This window comes from Hemiscyllium ocellatum, chromosome 12, assembly GCF_020745735.1.
Source record: "Hemiscyllium ocellatum isolate sHemOce1 chromosome 12, sHemOce1.pat.X.cur, whole genome shotgun sequence".
NCBI classification, from domain to species: Eukaryota; Metazoa; Chordata; class Chondrichthyes; order Orectolobiformes; family Hemiscylliidae; genus Hemiscyllium; species Hemiscyllium ocellatum.
The window spans coordinates 28,832,991-28,849,818 of NC_083412.1; the positions used below are offsets into that span (position 1 = coordinate 28,832,991).

Sequence of the window (16,828 nt, forward strand, 5' to 3'; positions counted from 1 at the left end):
CAACTTTTTCACTGATGTTCCCGAAGGAAGGAAATTTTATCTGGTCTGGCTAAGGAAATCAATTGATTGTTTGAGTCTCTGTAAAAAGCAATAATAAAACTGGATTGACATAGTCAGCATAGAATGTATAACAGATTAGAGTGGTGCTGGAAAGGGACAGCGGGTCAGGCAGCATCCGAGGAGAAGGAGAATCGACGTTTCAGGCAAAAACCCTTCATCAGGAATGAAGGCACGGAGCCTCCGGGATGGAGAGAAGTTCCTGATGAAGGACTTTTGCCTGAAACGTCAATTTTCCTGTTCCTTGGATGCTGCCTGACTTGCTGTGCTTTTCCAGCACCACTCTAATCTAGACACTGATCTCCAGCATCTGCAATCCTCACTTTTGCCATAGAACATAGAACAGAACAGTACAGTACAGGCCCTTCAGCCCTCAATGTTGTGCTGACATTTTGCCCTACTCTAAGATCAGACTAACCTACATACTCTTCATTTTACTGTCATCCATGTGCCTATCCAAGAATCGTTTAAATGTCCCGAATGAATCTGACTCTACTACCATAGCTGGCAGTGCATTCCACACACCCAACCTCTGGGTAATAAACTGACCTCTGACATTTCCCCTAAAGCTTCCTCCAAACACCTTAAAAGTATGCCCCCCTGTGATAGCCATTTCCACCCTGGGAAAATGTCTCCAACTATTCACTCTATCTATGCATCTCATCAGCTTGTACATCTCTATCGAGTCACCTCTCATTCTTCTTCACTCTAATGAGAGAAGCCTCAATCTTTCTTCATTAGACATGCCCTCCAGTCCAGGCAGCACCCTGGTAAATCTCCTCTGCACCATCTCTAAAGCTTCCACATCTTTCTTATAATGAGGTGACCAGAACTGAACACAATATTCCAAGTAACATCAACATAAATGTTGGAAAAGTCAAAGGCACATCCAGCCGAGTCAACTCGTTCAATGAGAGGGTGGATAGGCTCGAGTTGTTTTCTTTGGAGGAGAGAAGGCCAAGAGACGTCTGATTGCGGGGTATGTGATGATGACAGGCATAGATAGAAAGCAGTTTTTCCCTTGACTTGAAGGGTCAATATGAGGGAGCAGAATTTTAAAGTGAAGGGCAGAAAGTTTAGAGGGGATATAAGGAAAAACAAAATTCACCCAGAGGGTGGTGTGAATCTGGAATGCAGGGTAGTTGTGGCAGAAAACTTCTCAATCTTTAAAAGGTATGTGGATGAGCACTTGAAATATCATTACATTCAAGTCTTTGGGCCAAGTGTTGGAAACTGACAGGAGTGTAGATAGGACAGCTAAAAACTGATAGACTCAATGAGCTAAAGGGCCTCTTCCCTGCTGTATGACTCTATGTCTTTAATCCTGCAGAGTCCTCCTCAATACCATCTCGAGGATTGTGTCAATGTAGAGGGTTGTCCCAGACAGTAATCAAACATTGTCATATTTTAGTCATAGACATAGACATGTTTGTGGAATAACACATTTTGGCTAATGTTCCAAAGTCCTTTACTTTTGTTTCTGAGCATGTCCTCTGCCACAACAAAACAGACTCAGAGATGGTGGCATAGTGGTATACCATCAAATGATAAAGATTTGGTATAGCACAGACTGACCCTGAAAGTCCTCAATGTTGAATATGAACCATAGAATCCCTCAATGCAGAAAAAGGCCATTCAACCCATTGAGTCTGAACCAAATGTACGATGACCATCTCACCCAGATTCAGCTCCCCCAACTATCCCCATAACCGTACATTTTCCAGGGCCGATCCACCTACCCTGCATACTATGGGCAATTTAGCATGGCCAATCCACCTAAGTCACACATCTTTGGACTGTGGGAGGAAACCCATACATTCACAGGGAGGACGTGCAAACTCTACACAGACAGACAATCACTCAAGGCTGGAATCGAACCCAGATTCCCTGACACTGAGAGGCAGCAGTACTAACCAAAATGCAATGGTCAATCCTCTGAGTAAGAGGGGCAAGGATACTTCACACTGCAGGATTGCAGAGGAGGAAGTGTTGGATGTCTTGAAACGCATAAAGGTGGATAAACCCCCAGGACCTGATCAGGTGTACATGAGAATTCTGTGGGAAGCTAGAGAAGTGATTGCTGGGCCTCTTGCTGAGATATTTGTATCGTCCAATATTTGTATTGGAGGTTGGCAAACATAGTGCCACTGTTTAAGAAGGGCAGTAAAGACAAGCCAGGCAACTATAGATCGGTGTGCCTAACATCAGTGGTGGGCAGGAGGGAGTTGGAGGGAATCCTGAGGGACAGGATGTACATGTATTTGGAAAGGCAAGGACTGATTCAGGATAGTCAATATGGCTTTGTGCGTGGGAAATCATGTCTCACAAATTTGATTGAGTTTTTTGAAGGAGTGACAAAGAGGATTGATGAGGGTAGAGCAGTAATGTGATCTATATGGACTTTAGTAAGGTGTTTGATAAGGTTCCCCATGGGAGACTGATTAGCAAGGTTAGATCTCATGGAATACAGGGAGAACCAGCCATTTGGATACAGAACTGGTTCAAAGGTAGAAGACAGAGGGTGGTGGTGAAGAGTTGTTTTTCAGACTGGAGGCCTGTGACCAGTGGAGTGCCACAAGGATCGGTGCTGAGTCCTCTCCTTCTTGTCATTTACATAAATGATTTGGATGCGAGCATAAGAGGTACAGTTAGTAAGCTTGCAGATGACACCAAAATTGGAGGTGTAGTGGACAGTGAAGAGGGTTACCTCAGATTACAACAGGATCTGGGCCAGATGGGCCAATGGGCTGAGAAGTGGCAGATGGAGTTTAATTCAGATAAACGTGAGGTGCTGCATTTTGGGAAGGCGAACCTTAGCAGGACTTATACACTTAATGGTAAGGTCCTAGGGAGTGTTGCTAAACAAAGAGACCTTGGAGTGCAGGTTCATAGTTTCTTGAAAGTGGAGTCGCAGGTAGATAGGATAGTGAAGAAGGTGTTTGGTATTCTTTCCTTTATTGGCCAGAGCATTGAGTACAGGACTTGGGAGGTCATGTTGTGGCTGTACAGGACATTGGTTAGGCCACTGTTGGAATATTGTGTGCAATTCTGGTCTCCTTGCTATCGGAAAGATGTTGTGAAACTTGAAAGGGTTCAGAAAAGATTTACAAGGATGTTGCCAGGGTTGGAGGATCTGAACTATAGGGAGAGGCTGAACAGACTGGGGCTGTTTTCCTTGTAGTGTCGGAGGCTGAGGGGTGACCTTATACAGGTTTACAAAATTATGAGGGGCGTGGTAAATAGGCAAAGTCTTTTCCCTGGGATTGGGGAGTCCAGAACTAGAGGGCATAGGTTTAGGTTGAGGGGGGAAAGATATAAAAGAGACCTAAGGGGCAACTTTTCACGCAGAAGGTGGTACATGTATGGAATGAGCTGCCAGAGGATGTGGTGGAGGCTGGTACAATTGCAACATTTAAGAAGCATTTGGATGGGTATATGAATTGGAAAGGTTTGGAGGTATATGGACCAGGTGCTGGTAGGTGGGACTAGATTGGGTTGGGATATCTGGTCGACATGGACAGGTTGGACCGAAGGATCTGTTTCCATGCTGTACATCTCTATGACTCTATGACTCTGATGGCCAACCATCATGCTCCCCCAATTCAATTAGTGTCCCACTGTGATGAAGCTCTTTCAGGAGAATAATTGATAGGAGCAAAGCATTGAAAGTACATTGCATGGGAAATCTTAACACTCATCAAAGAGGCTGTATCAGTTATGCTACTACTGAATGAGATATTTGAGACTTAGCTGCCAGATTGAATATGGCCCACGGTAAAAGGAACAGTAATTGGGAAAATGCATGTAACTTTAACGTCACCAATCCACTTGTCACAGATTTTACTTTCATTGCTGGATCATGGGTGTTGCTGGCTGGGTCAGCTTGTGTTGCTCATCCCTATTTGCCCATGATAAAGGTGGTAGGTGAACTGTACTCTTGAAGAGCTGTAGTCCATTTGGTTGTAGGAAAATCCACAATACTGTTAGGGAGGGAGTTTCAGGACTTTGATTCATTGACCCTGAAGGAACGAAGAATTTCTGCAGTAATTGAGAGTAGAGGGAGTGCCAATCGAGAGGGCTGCTTAGTCCTGGATGGTACTAACCTTTTTCTGTGTTGCTGGAGCTGCACCCAACAAGGAAAGTGGGGAGTATTTCATCACACTCAAGATTTATCCCAAAGTTGATTACGAACAAACTTTTAGGGTGAGGATATGAGATACTTACTACAGGATTCCTAGCCATAGGCCTGCTCTTGCACCATAGGATTTGTATGGCAAGTCCAGTTCAGTTGCTGGTCAATGTAGGGTTCAGTGACGATAATGTCATTGAATATCAAGGGACAATGGTTGGATTTGGATTTATTTTTTAGAGAGTTTTTTTTAATAGAATCTCTACAGTGTGGGAATAGGCCCTTCAGCCCAACAAGTCCACATTGACCCTCCAAAGAGTAACCCACCCAGACACCTTTCCCTGAACTATTACTCGACATTTACCTTGATGGAGATGGTCGTTGTCTGGCATTTGTCTGGTATGAATGTAACTTGCCATTTGTCAGCCCAAGCTTGGATATTGTCTAGGTCTTGTTGCCTTTGGACATAGACTACTTCAGTATCTGAGCAATCATGAAAGGGTGCTGAAAATGTTGTGCAATTATTAGCAAACATCCCCACTTCTGACCTTATGATGGAAGAAGGTTATTGATGAAGCAGCTGAAGATGGTTGCACCTAGGACACTACCCTGAGGAACTCCTATGGAGATGTCCCAGAGCTCAGATGACTGACCTCCATCAACCACAACCAGCTTCCTACATGCCAGGTATGACTCCATCTGGAGGAGGGATTTCAGCCAAACCCCATTGACACTGGTTTTGCTAATGCTCAATATGGCTTTGACATGAAGAGCAATCACATTCTTCTCACCACTGGGATTCAGCTCTTTTGTCCTGTTTGAACCAGGGCTGCAATGCGATTAGGAAATGAGATGTCATGGTAGAACCCATACTAGACATCAGTAAGCAGGTTATTTCTAAGCAACTGCTGCTTAATTGCACTATCGATGACACCTTCTATCACTTTACTAATTGAGTGTACACCATAGAGACAATAATTGGCCAGGTACTTTGATGTGCTTTTTAGATTAGATTAGATTACTTACAGTGTGGAAACAGGCCCTTCGGCCCAACAAGTCCACACCGACCCTCTGAAGAGCAACCCACCCAGACCCATTCCCCTAACTCTAGGAGAAAGTGAGGACTGCAGATGCTGGAGACCAGAGCTGAAAATGTGTTGCTGGAAAAGCGCAGCAGGCCAGGAAGCATCCAAGGAGCAGGAGAATCAACGTTTCGGGCATGAGCCCTTCTTCAGCTGCCTGACCTGCTGTGCTTTTCCAGCAACACATTTTCAGCTGATTCCTGAAGAAGGGCTCATGCCCGAAATGTCAATTCTCCTACTCCTTGGATGCTGCCTGACCTGCTGCACTTTTCCAGCAACACACTTTCAGCCCTAACTCTAGGGGCAATTTAGCATGGCCAGTTCGCCTAACCTGCACATCTTTGGACTGTGGGAGGAAACCAGAGCACCGGAGGAAACCCACACAGACACAGGGAGAATGTGCAAACTCCACACAGATAGTTGCCTGAGGCGGGAATTGAACCCGGGTCTCTGGTGCTGTGAGGCAGCAGTGCTATCCACTGTGCCACCGTGCCACCCAGTTTTGTGTTCAAGACTTAGCTGGATTGTTGTGTAGATGCCAATGTTATTTCTGTACTGTAACAACATGATTAGGGTCACTGCACAAATGTGCTCCACTTGTTTTTTTTTACAATCCCTACAGTGTGGAAACCAGGCCATTTGGCCCAATAAATCCACACAAACCCTCCAAAGAGCATTCCACCTAGACCCTCTTTCTACCCCATCTCTGTAACCCTGCATTTCCACACAGATGCCTGAACACCACGGGTAATTTTTGCATGGTTAATCCACCTAACCTACACGCGTTTGGACTGTGGGAAAAAAAAACTGCAGCACCCAGGGGAAACCCACACAGATACAGGGAGAATGTGCAAACTCCACACAGACATTTGCCTGGGGGTGGAATCGAATCTGGGTCCCTGGCACTGAGAGGCAGCAATGCTAACCACTGAGCCACCATGGTGCCCGTGTTCTGGAGACAAGTCTTCAATATTATTGCCCGAATATTGTTAGGGGCCCAAAGTCTTTGCTGTATGCAATACCTCTTGTCATTCCTTAATATTACAGGGACCGAATCAAATTGGTTGAAGACTGGCATCATAGATATTGCGAGCCTCTGGATGGATCCAAGACAGATCCATTCAGCACTCTTGGCTGAAGACTTCTGCAAAGGCTTCAGCCTTATCTTTTGTACTGATGTGCTGCACTCCTCCATCAGTAATAACCCTCCTCCTCCAGTGAGTGGTTTAGTTCTTCACTTCCATTTGTGTCAGATGTGGCAGGATCTGATCCGTTAGTTGTGGTATCACTTAACCATGTCTATCACTTACTATTTATGCTGGTGCCACACAAGTTGCCTGTAAGTCAGCTGTCCGTGACAGTATCAGTAAGAATGACCAGCAGACAGCCTTGTTGGAGGTGAAGTCTCCATTGTGTTGTGTAGCACCACCACCATTTTATTTTCGATTGGTTCTGGAGAGATTAAACAGTTCAAATCTGGACATCTTTAAACTATTGTTGACCATCAGCAAGACCAGAATTATATTCTATCATGACCTCTTATTTCATGGCTTGGCAAATTTCTCACAGTTGTTTCCATCAAGTTGCAGAGAGCAATTCTGATTAAGTGGAGCTTGAAAAAGAGGTATCCAGGAACAGCATCATCCATACCGCAAAATAATGCACCATCTTGTGCAACTGCGACATGGAGCTACACATGTTCCAGAAAGTGGCAACTGTTGGTGATGGAGCAAAGGAGTTTCATAGATCAAAGCTCTGCAATTATGTCACATCCATTCAAGACTTTTCATGAACAATTAAACAAATAAATATGGAAGACTCCACAAATATTCCTATCCTAAGTGGGAGGGGAGTCCAGCAAGTTGATACAAAAGATGAGGCTGATGCATTTGCAATTCAGCCAGAAGAGGCAAACAAATTTTTCTTCCCAGTCTCCTTACCATCACAATGCCTTTGATCAGCCAATTTGATTTTGTTCAATGACTCCAAGAGGTAGATGAAAGCATTGGATATCAGCCAAGGCTATAGAGCCCCCCCCACCCCCCACTCTCTCCAAAAAAGCCCACTCCCCCACCCCCTCTCCTGGCCATAGAATTGAAGGCTTCTATTTTAGAAGATTATGGGGAAAAGTAGAAGTAGGCTATTGACTTGGATGATCAGCCGTGATCACAATGAATAATAGAGCAGGTTTGAGGGGCCAAATGGCCTACTCCTGCACCTATTTTCTATGTTTCTGCCTTTCTAGAAATAACTGTGCCCCTAGCCAAGCTATTCCATTACAACTATAGCACTGGCATCTCTCCCACCATCTACCCACTTGTCTACCCTCAAACGTCAGCAACGTGTTGGAAGGTACTACTGACAATGTTATCAAATAGTACTCATAGAAAAATTGCTCATCAATGCTCAGTTTGGATTCTAGCAGGAACTCAAATTTAGTTTGGGACTTCATTATAGCTTTGGTCCAAATTCAGACATGAGGTGAGAGTGACAGTCCTTGGATTTATGGAAATATTTGACCAAGTGTGGCATCTAGAGCCCTAATAAAACCAACATCGATGGAAATCAGGGAAAGTTCTCCAATGGCAATGTTCCACCTGACGCAATGGAAAATGGTTGCGATTTTTTGTGGGCCGATTATCTGATTCCCCTCAGGATACAGGAGTAGGAGTTCCTTACACCAGTCTCACTATCACGCCTAATCTAACTATTCTGCTGCTTCAATGAGCTTCCCTTCTTCCCAAAATCAAGCATATAGGGGGACCCCGATTTACAAACATTGGACATTTGAAAGCTTGTACTTACAAATGCAATCTCATACAGGGTGTAGTTTTAAAGATTCAACATGCATATGTTTCCTGCACTCAGAAACACTGTTTTATATCATCCTGCATTGTGTTCTGACTTGCATCCTAATCAGTTTTTGAACAGATTTAACAATAGAACCTATTCACAATCAAGGGACTGCCTGTACAGTGTTCGATATGATTCACACATCCTCACATACTGAAAGAAGTCAATGCCAACGTGCAGCAAGAGCAGGGAATATGCAATCATGTGCTGATAAATGACAACTAACATTTGTGCCACTAGTGCCAGACAATGACCATTTTCAACAGGAGAATCTAACTATCTTTTCTTGATATCCAATAGCAGGACCATCGCCAAGAACCCAACATCAATATCCCAGGTGCCCACATTGCCAAGAAACTTCACTGAACTGCATACATAAATACAGTGTCCACTGGGTGGGTATACTGCTTCGAGTAAATTAGTTTCTGCATTTCCAAAGCCTGTTTGCAAAGGACAATTCAGGAGTATGATGGAATGCTTTCTACTTGCTGAAGCTCCAGCAACACAAGAAGTTCAGGACCATTTAGCAAAAACTAGCCTGCTAGATCCATCACTTTAAACAATTCCATCCTCCATCATTAACACACAGAAGCAGTGGTGTGTACCATGTTGTCAAGCATTCTTCAAAAGCACCTTGCAAACACATGACCACTACAACCATGAACAACAAAGTCGCTGGTGCATTGGAAGACAGTCATCTCAAGTTCCTGTGCATGGACAGAATTATATCAGCCTCCTGGTGGATATGGAATGGATGCGGGAGGCCAGTAAGATACCTGGAAGTCAAAGAAGGATGAATCCCTGCTGCTGGGGATAGTTCCCAGCAATAGATCTAGTGAGTAGGAAAAGGAACAAAATTGCAGAATATCCTTTCTAGGTTCACATAAACACTAAGCCTCTGTCCTGCTCTTTTCCACACCACCCCAGTTATAGGAACTTCCACCCTCTTCCGTTGGACTGAAGACCCAAACGCTTGAACACATATGAACAGATTCAAGAACAGCTTCTCCCTTGCTATTATCAGACTTTTGAACAGACCTCTCAAATGTTCACACTGATCTCTCTCCCGACACTTTCTCTGCAGCTGTAGCACTGTATTCTGCATTCTGTTCTGCTACCCTGATGCACTTTGTATGGTACACTCTGCCTGTATAGCGTAAAACATCACTTTTCACTATATCTCGATATAATAAATCAATGCATACAAATCTCCCCTGGTGCCAGCAGGGGGCTTGGGATCTAGGTTCACGTGTATGCAGTTGATCTTTGCTCTTATCTTGCCCATCTTGATTCTTGTTCAGATAGCTCACGTTAAAAGGGGGCAATTTTAATGCCCACCACCTCAGAGAAACTTTCTCCTTGCTGCTGAAGCATTTACTGCCATACATCCACCCTCTGAAACTTATTTTACCCTGTTTTTCTCCTTGGCTGTCAAGGTGAACATCTGAGTACAACTAGTGCATATAGGGGAATGGGCCTGGGTGGGTTGCTCTTTGGAGGGTTGGTGTGGACTTGTTGGGCTAAAGAGCCTGTTTCCCCACTGTAGGGAATGTAATCTAATCTAATCTAAAACTATCTCCTTGTAAACATTCACACGTTAGAGACTATCAATCGAGAATTCCATCATGTACACTCTGTTCAATAATACAATTCTGAGCTCAATTTGACTCCCAAAAGTGGCTTCAAACATTGGTTTCTCTGATAACTGGTTAATTCACCTCAGTCCACCATTGATGGTCAGTCTTCAGTCACCATAGCCTTATCTATCAAAAAGCATCTGAAACTTCAACTTTACCTCACTGCTTCCTTCCTCCTGCATTCAACAACCTGCTTCAGAAGTCTCAGTTCAGTCACTTGCACATGTTATCCCACAAAACAAAACAGTAAAGGATAGGGCTAATCCTTGTGTGTTTTATAAACACTTTCTTTATAGAGGCACAAATTATAAACATGCACCCACTAACCCAATAACCCCAATTTTAATCTTTTCCTCTTTATGGGTAACACCATCACTTTGCATACAATTAGACATGATTAATTTAAAACTAACATGTTATGTTTCACCTCTAATTCATCCATCTGTTCTTTCATTCTCACTTGGTGACCATTTAATTCTCCTTACTATACAACATTCTGTGATGTTCTAAATATGAGGAGAATCATATTTTGCACATTACTGTCTATCTGCAGTAAACTTACTGAGCCAATGTATGCTGAATGGGCACAGTTTCAACTTTTAAACGTTTCCATTTCTACATTCACCTCAAGAGTAAATGAAATTCAATCAATCATGACCATGTCAGCTAACAAACAGGTCTCCCTTCGAACCGTCATCGTTTATTCATCTTGGAATAAGTCTATTGCACTGCCACTTAAGGCCAGTTGAAGATAGTGGGTTGAGAGGTCAACTTCAAAGCTGTCTGTTTGACAGAACACATTCAATAAAAATAGCGCAATTTAACTGAGGTAAAGATTAGTACTAACGCATAATATTTGATTCGTACCTTGGTTTACAGTGACAAGAAGAAAGAGAAGAGCTGCAGAGGAAATTTGAACCTTAGAATACATCCAGCTGCAATATGGTGTTCCACAGGGAATCATTCTAGAAAAAAAAGCAAAATCAATTAAAATTAGAACATACTTAGGGCAACAAATGTTTTCTGCTGCATAAAATGAGCAAACAGCAGTGCGTAATTTATGAGGTACTTTGATATTGATAAAACACTTCACGGACATCTAATCAAGACAGGAGACACCATGCAAAATATGGGTAAAGAAATTAATTTTCAGGCAAACCTTAAAGCAAATGGAGAAATGAAGAGGTAGACCCATTAACCAAGGGCATCCAGAGCATGGTATCCCCTGGCAGCTGAATTCGCAGCTATCAATGATACAAATTATATGCCAAGTGACTGGAGTTGAAGCACAGGGAAGGAAAGGGGTTACTTAATTTCCAAATGATGCTGAATATCTATGGGCATTACCAATCTCATTGACTTAAGATATGGTGTATTGTTGATTGATGTCCGCAATCCTGGTTTATAAGTCATTGGTTTGTTTGTGCTAATAGAACAACCACAGTAATATTGTTCATGTTTCATATATTTACTCATGAAGTAACAGATTGGACTGCTGAATATTAGATACCATGTTTAGGTAAAAACATTACGATAAACTATATTAGCAACAGACATAAGCCATTCAGTCTCTCAGATTTATTCCCTTCTTCAATTAGGTCGTGGTTGATCGGTATCTTGGTTCCAACTACCTGCCTTGGTTTTACAGCCCTGAACATTCTCACCGAACAAAAACTTCTCAAATTCTGTGTTGAAATGTTATGCTGCAATGGTTTCCAATGTCATGAAAAATAAGATCAAAAAAGTTAATACCAAAAGAATTACTTTAGCTATCAAAGGGGATTAATCATCTCAAGGGTTTTGTTTCAAAGAAATATTGTGTAAGGCACTGAAGCACACAGTGTGCACATTATTGATTTTAGTAGTGGTACCACAATGTCGCTGATCAAGGCAGCATGTCCTTGTAACTAAAATGCATTTCAGAACTGTTGATCTTAGTAACAAGATCTCCTCGGGATCAATGCAAACGAAGGTGATCTTATAATGATTTTACTTCAAAGTAGGACAGCACAAAACCCATTTCTGTCCATTTTGAAATCCCAGCTGGACTCCTTTTGTGGCTGTTATTTCTTATTGAAAGGACCTGACTGTTCTTCAGCATCTTTTCAAATCAGTAAAAAAAATCTCGATGGCAGTCAGTTCCATTTGCGATTGAAAATATTCCCAGTTTCCCATTTCCCACCATAGTAGCAAGATCAGACAGCTTAACTCATATTCACATAACTGCACAAATGTTGTACTGGCACTACCAATAAACTAGCAACTGCAGAGGAAAATTTGAGACAATTAGACTAGGGATTTCAGGATATAATCCAAGCAATGTATTCCTCAGGAGTATATTTTCTTCACAGACTCTAACCTTTTGTCTGAAAATATAAACTTATTTTGGATATGCTTTAATTAAAAAATATCTGTCATAGTCCTACAAAATCACTACTCCTAGTAATTAATGAGGTAACTAGAGATGTTGGGATTGTTCTGCTGAGAGAAGGAGACTGCTCAAGTGATATTTAATAGAGGTTTCCAAAATCATGAACGCCTTCATTAGAGTACATTCAAAGAAACTATTTGAACTGGCAAGTGTGTCAGTCAAATAATAGATTTAAGATAGTTGGCAAAAGAAGCAAAGGAACATCTGAGGAGGAATTCTGTTGTGCCAGAAATTGTTACAAGCTGGAATACTCTGCTTGAAAAGTCATGGAATCTGATTCAATAGCAACTTTCAAAAGGGAATTGGAAATATACTGGAAAAGGAAAACTTTCCAGAACTGTGGAGTAAAAACAGGGGAGAGACTAATTCGTTGGAGTGTCATTCTGACTAGTAAGGGTCTATGTTTACAGCTAAAACTTTGGGTAACACTAAAAGGCAGAGACAGAGATAGGTTATATATACTCATCACAATTTGTTTCTGAAGTGAAATAATTGTCAGCTTAGTGATATAGGCAGCACAGTGGCTAGCATTGATGCCGCATAGTGCCAGGGAGCCAGGTTTGATTCGGCCCTCCAGCGACTGTCTGCATGGAGTTTGTATGTTCTCCCCATGTCTGTTTAGGTTTGCGTTGGATGCTCCAGTTTCCTCCCACAGTACAAAGATGTGCAAGTTGGGTGGACTGGACATGCTAAATTACCCATAGTGATCAGGCATGTGTAGGTTAGGTGTATTAGCTATGGGAAATGCAGGGTAGGAGGATGGGTCTGGTTGAGATGCTGTTCAGAGGGTTGGTGAGGGCTCATTGTGTCGAATGGCCTGTTTCCATGCTGAAAGAATACTAGATATGATTTCAACAAAGATCTAAAGTCCTTTTGGATTGGCTCTTTACACAAAATTTGTCTGTGACCTATAATGCTGTCTTCCATACAGCCCCTCCCCATCCATCACCAAACCAAAGTATTTAGTAGACTACATTATAAACAAAAGTTAGGGTGTTATGGTCAAAACAACACAAATGACTTTGTCTTACTTCAAAAATCTCAATTGTTCTGTTACTGTAAATAGTTTTGAGACCACAATAAATGTAAGGTTCTCAAAGTATACTTACAAAGAAGTTTCAGCATTAATAGTTTCAAATAGGTTTTGCTATAACTTGCTCAATTAGGAACATTTGTTGTACAAGCAAATCATTTTCACTGCATTTAAAATAGAGGAGGTGTTTATTAATTGAATGTTGTAATTGGGATTCATTACAATTTACAGTTTTTCTTTCAAGAACAATGTATAATGACATTAAGTAGCATAAAACATGTCCTTTATGTTTCAGGATAGCACAGGTTGAGTTGCGTTGTGTCTTTCTCCATGTGATAAATTATGAATGCCTGCCTCTACCCTCATAAGAAGTACTTCATTGGCTCTATTGGTTTGGAAAGTCCTGAAGTTCTGAAAGCTGCTACATAAATGCAACTCTTTCTTTCCCTCCATTATCTGGTTACATCCCTGGACCCAGTGGTGGATCTAATTTGAATCTTCATTCCAATGTCATCCAAGGACCTCCATATATTTCAGTGCTTCTAGCAGCCCAAACTCTTTGATGTAACATGGTCCAACAAATTGCGCAGCGCTGAGATGAAGATAAATCACGAGGTGGTTTTATCATTGCCATTGGTTGTGTAGCCCAGCCACAACCAAGCAGTTCCAGTACTGATATTGCAGATCTATGTGGGCTTATGCCAACATCAGGAAAACTGGCGACTAATGATATTAAAGGTGTGAAGGCAGCTTTTTTTTTGGACTACTGATGCTATGTAATCTGCCCTGCATTACAAATGAGACATATTCCAATCATCGGGACTCCTAATTCATTCATGTAATACAAAAGATTCTTCTACAACATAAAAACATTTGGATTAGGATTAGAAAGACCTTGTTTTCATGTTGTGCCATTTACACCCTCCAATCACCTCAGAAGAACTTCACCATCAGTGAACTGCAAGCAAAGTGAGATCACAGTTGTCCTATAAACACCACACAGAATGAATTTGAAAAGAGAGGTGCTTCTCAGGATTCTAGACGAATGATCCTGTCTTGCCCAGAACCACCAGGAAGCAACTAGATGTGTTATTCATTTAATTGATTCTGTGGCACCTTACTGTATGCACCTTGTGTTCAATTCATAAAGAGCAGCACATAATTAGTTGCTTACAAACTGTTTTGAAATTCAGTTTGTATTGTTGATACAAAGCTGATATGAAGTGATTGCAATTAAACCTTAAGCTCTGAAATTCCCTGCCTAACCCTCAACCTCTCTAACCTCCTTTCAGGTGCTCCTTAAAATCTATTTGACCAAGAGTTTTAATGTTTGCTATCACTTTGTCAAAATTTGATTTGATTTGATTCATTGCTGTCACTTGAACAGAGGTAAAGTAACAAATGTTGCCTCATGTGCTATACAGGCAAGTCGTACTATACAAGTGTGGCAGGGTAACAGAACAGAGTTCAGGATAGAGCGTAACAGAGAGAGATCAACGTTAACATTAAAGAGATCTATTCAAAAGTTTGATAACAATGAGGAAGAAGCTGTTCTTGAATCTGTCCATACATGTATTTAAACTTTTATATGTCTGCCCAATGGAAGAGAGTGGAAGGGAGAGCATAACTCGCTGGCAGGGGTCGTTGGTTACGTTGGTATAGATTGAGTCAATGAATGGAAGGTTGGTTTGTGTGATGGTCTGGGCTGTGTTCACGATTCTCGGTAGTTTCTTACAGTCTTGGGCAGAGCAGTTGCCAAACCACATGGTGTATCTATAAATATTTATGTACACGCCAAATTTCCTTAGCCTCTTGAGGAAGCAGAGGAGTTGTTGTTTCTTGATCATGGTCTTCACGTGAGTGGATCTGGACAAATCATTGGTGATCGTCAATTTTCCTGTGGGACATCTAGTTTTGGTCAAAGATGTTATTCAAATCTACCTTGTTACTGTTGGCTCACAATTACCACTCAACCTCTCCTGGTTAGATCAAGTGACCCAACACCATGCAGTAAAACAGAGTGGGAATTTTACATGTTTCACATAGCAGGGTCAAATCAGATTTTGGAACTATATGTCAGGTGGAGTCTAAATTTTCTCTGCATGATTGCTGCTGCTTCTCTGGTTACAGAAGACACGGACGTTTGGAAAGGTGACTGGGCGTTGGATAGATGCCAATCCTTACAATGTGCTCCCAGCTCCTCTGAAATTAACCAACAGAGGAAATTCCCTGAGCGGTTTAGTGTGCGGGGTAAGAAAACCACCTACTCAGTAAAGACTTGGGAAAACCTTTTTTTAAAAAAAGTTTTTCAATTTAACTGGCAGCAGGGGTCTGCGAACACCAGTGTAAAGCTGCTCTGCCAGAACAGAAGGAGACGGTCACTGAAGTACAGCAGGACGAGCACATCACAGCATCATTCCCAACTCGAATCAATGAGAGTCTTTCCGTTGTCTCCATCCACTTCCGTGATAAGGCAACTATTGAGATTTTAACAATTTCATGATCAAATTACTTTTAAAGAGATACAATGTCTCCACCTTACTAGGAGCATGACTGATCAATAACTGATACGAATGAACAGTCTGCACTGACAAGGTGGAAAAAAAAACTCTTATGTGGGAAATGTTTAGTTGGAAGATGATCTGAACAATCTCTGTCTCTTGTTTGTACCTTTCTGGTTGTGACCAAGTGTGTTTCTGTGTGGAGTCACTTGTATCCATGTGTGTGCATGCGCCCCCAGCTGTGTTCTATGTTTTGTGCGTGAGTGTATGTGTGCCTGTGTATGTGTGTTTGTGGCAGTGTCCAGTGTTTTGAGTGTGTGTGTGCGGTGGTGGTGGGTGGGGCAGTGTCCTGTGTTTTGAGTGTGTGTGTGTGTGTGTGTGTGGGGGGGGGGGGGGTGGTGGAGGGGAGGGGGGCAGTGTCCTGTGTTTTTTTGTGTGTGTGTGTGTGTGTGTGTGGGGTGGTGGTGGGGGGGAGAGGGGCAAGGTCCTGTGTTTTGAGTGTGTGTGTGGGGGGGGATACTGGTGGGGGGGGCAGTGTCCTGTGTTTTGAGTGTGTTTGCATGTGCGTGTGTGTGTGTGGTAGTGGGGGGGTTGGGGGGGGGCAGTGTCCTGTGTTTTGAGTGCATGTGCAGAAACAGACCCTTCGGTCGAACTCATCCTTGCCGAACAGATATCCTAAATTAATCTACTCCCATTAGCCAGCACTTGGCCCATATCCCTCCAAACCTTCCTATTCATATACCCATCCAAATGCCTCTTAAATGTTGCAATTGTACCAGCCTCCACCACATCCTCTGGCAGCTCATTCCATACATGTACCACCCTCTGTGTGAAAAAGTTTTTAGATTTTTAGATTTTTTTTAGATTAGATTGCTTACAGTGTGGAAACAGGCCCTTCGGCCCAACAAGTACACACCGACCCGCCGAAGTGAAACCCACCCATTCCCCTACATTTGTCCCTTTACCTAACACTACAGGCAATTTAGCATGGTCAATTCACCTGACCTGCACATCTTTGGACTGTGGAAGGAAACCGGAGCACCCGGAGGAAACCCACGCAGACACGAGGAGAATGTGCAAACTTTTATATCTTTCCCCTCTCACC

The 16,828-nt window shown here is 42.5% G+C and overlaps 1 protein-coding gene across 5 annotated transcripts in view; it reads right to left on the reverse strand.

Annotated features, from left to right (window-relative positions):
- The window catches only part of LOC132820996 (adhesion G-protein coupled receptor G2-like), a 199,843-nt gene that overhangs the window by 180,312 nt on the left and 2,703 nt on the right, over nt 1-16,828 (reverse strand). For all 5 annotated transcript variants that reach the window (XM_060833455.1, XM_060833452.1, XM_060833453.1 and 2 more), the window contains exon 2: nt 10,626-10,723. In XM_060833455.1, coding sequence (XP_060689438.1) covers nt 10,626-10,722 — 97 coding nt within the window. In that variant the 5' untranslated portion in view covers nt 10,723. The remainder of the gene's footprint in view (nt 1-10,625; nt 10,724-16,828) is intronic.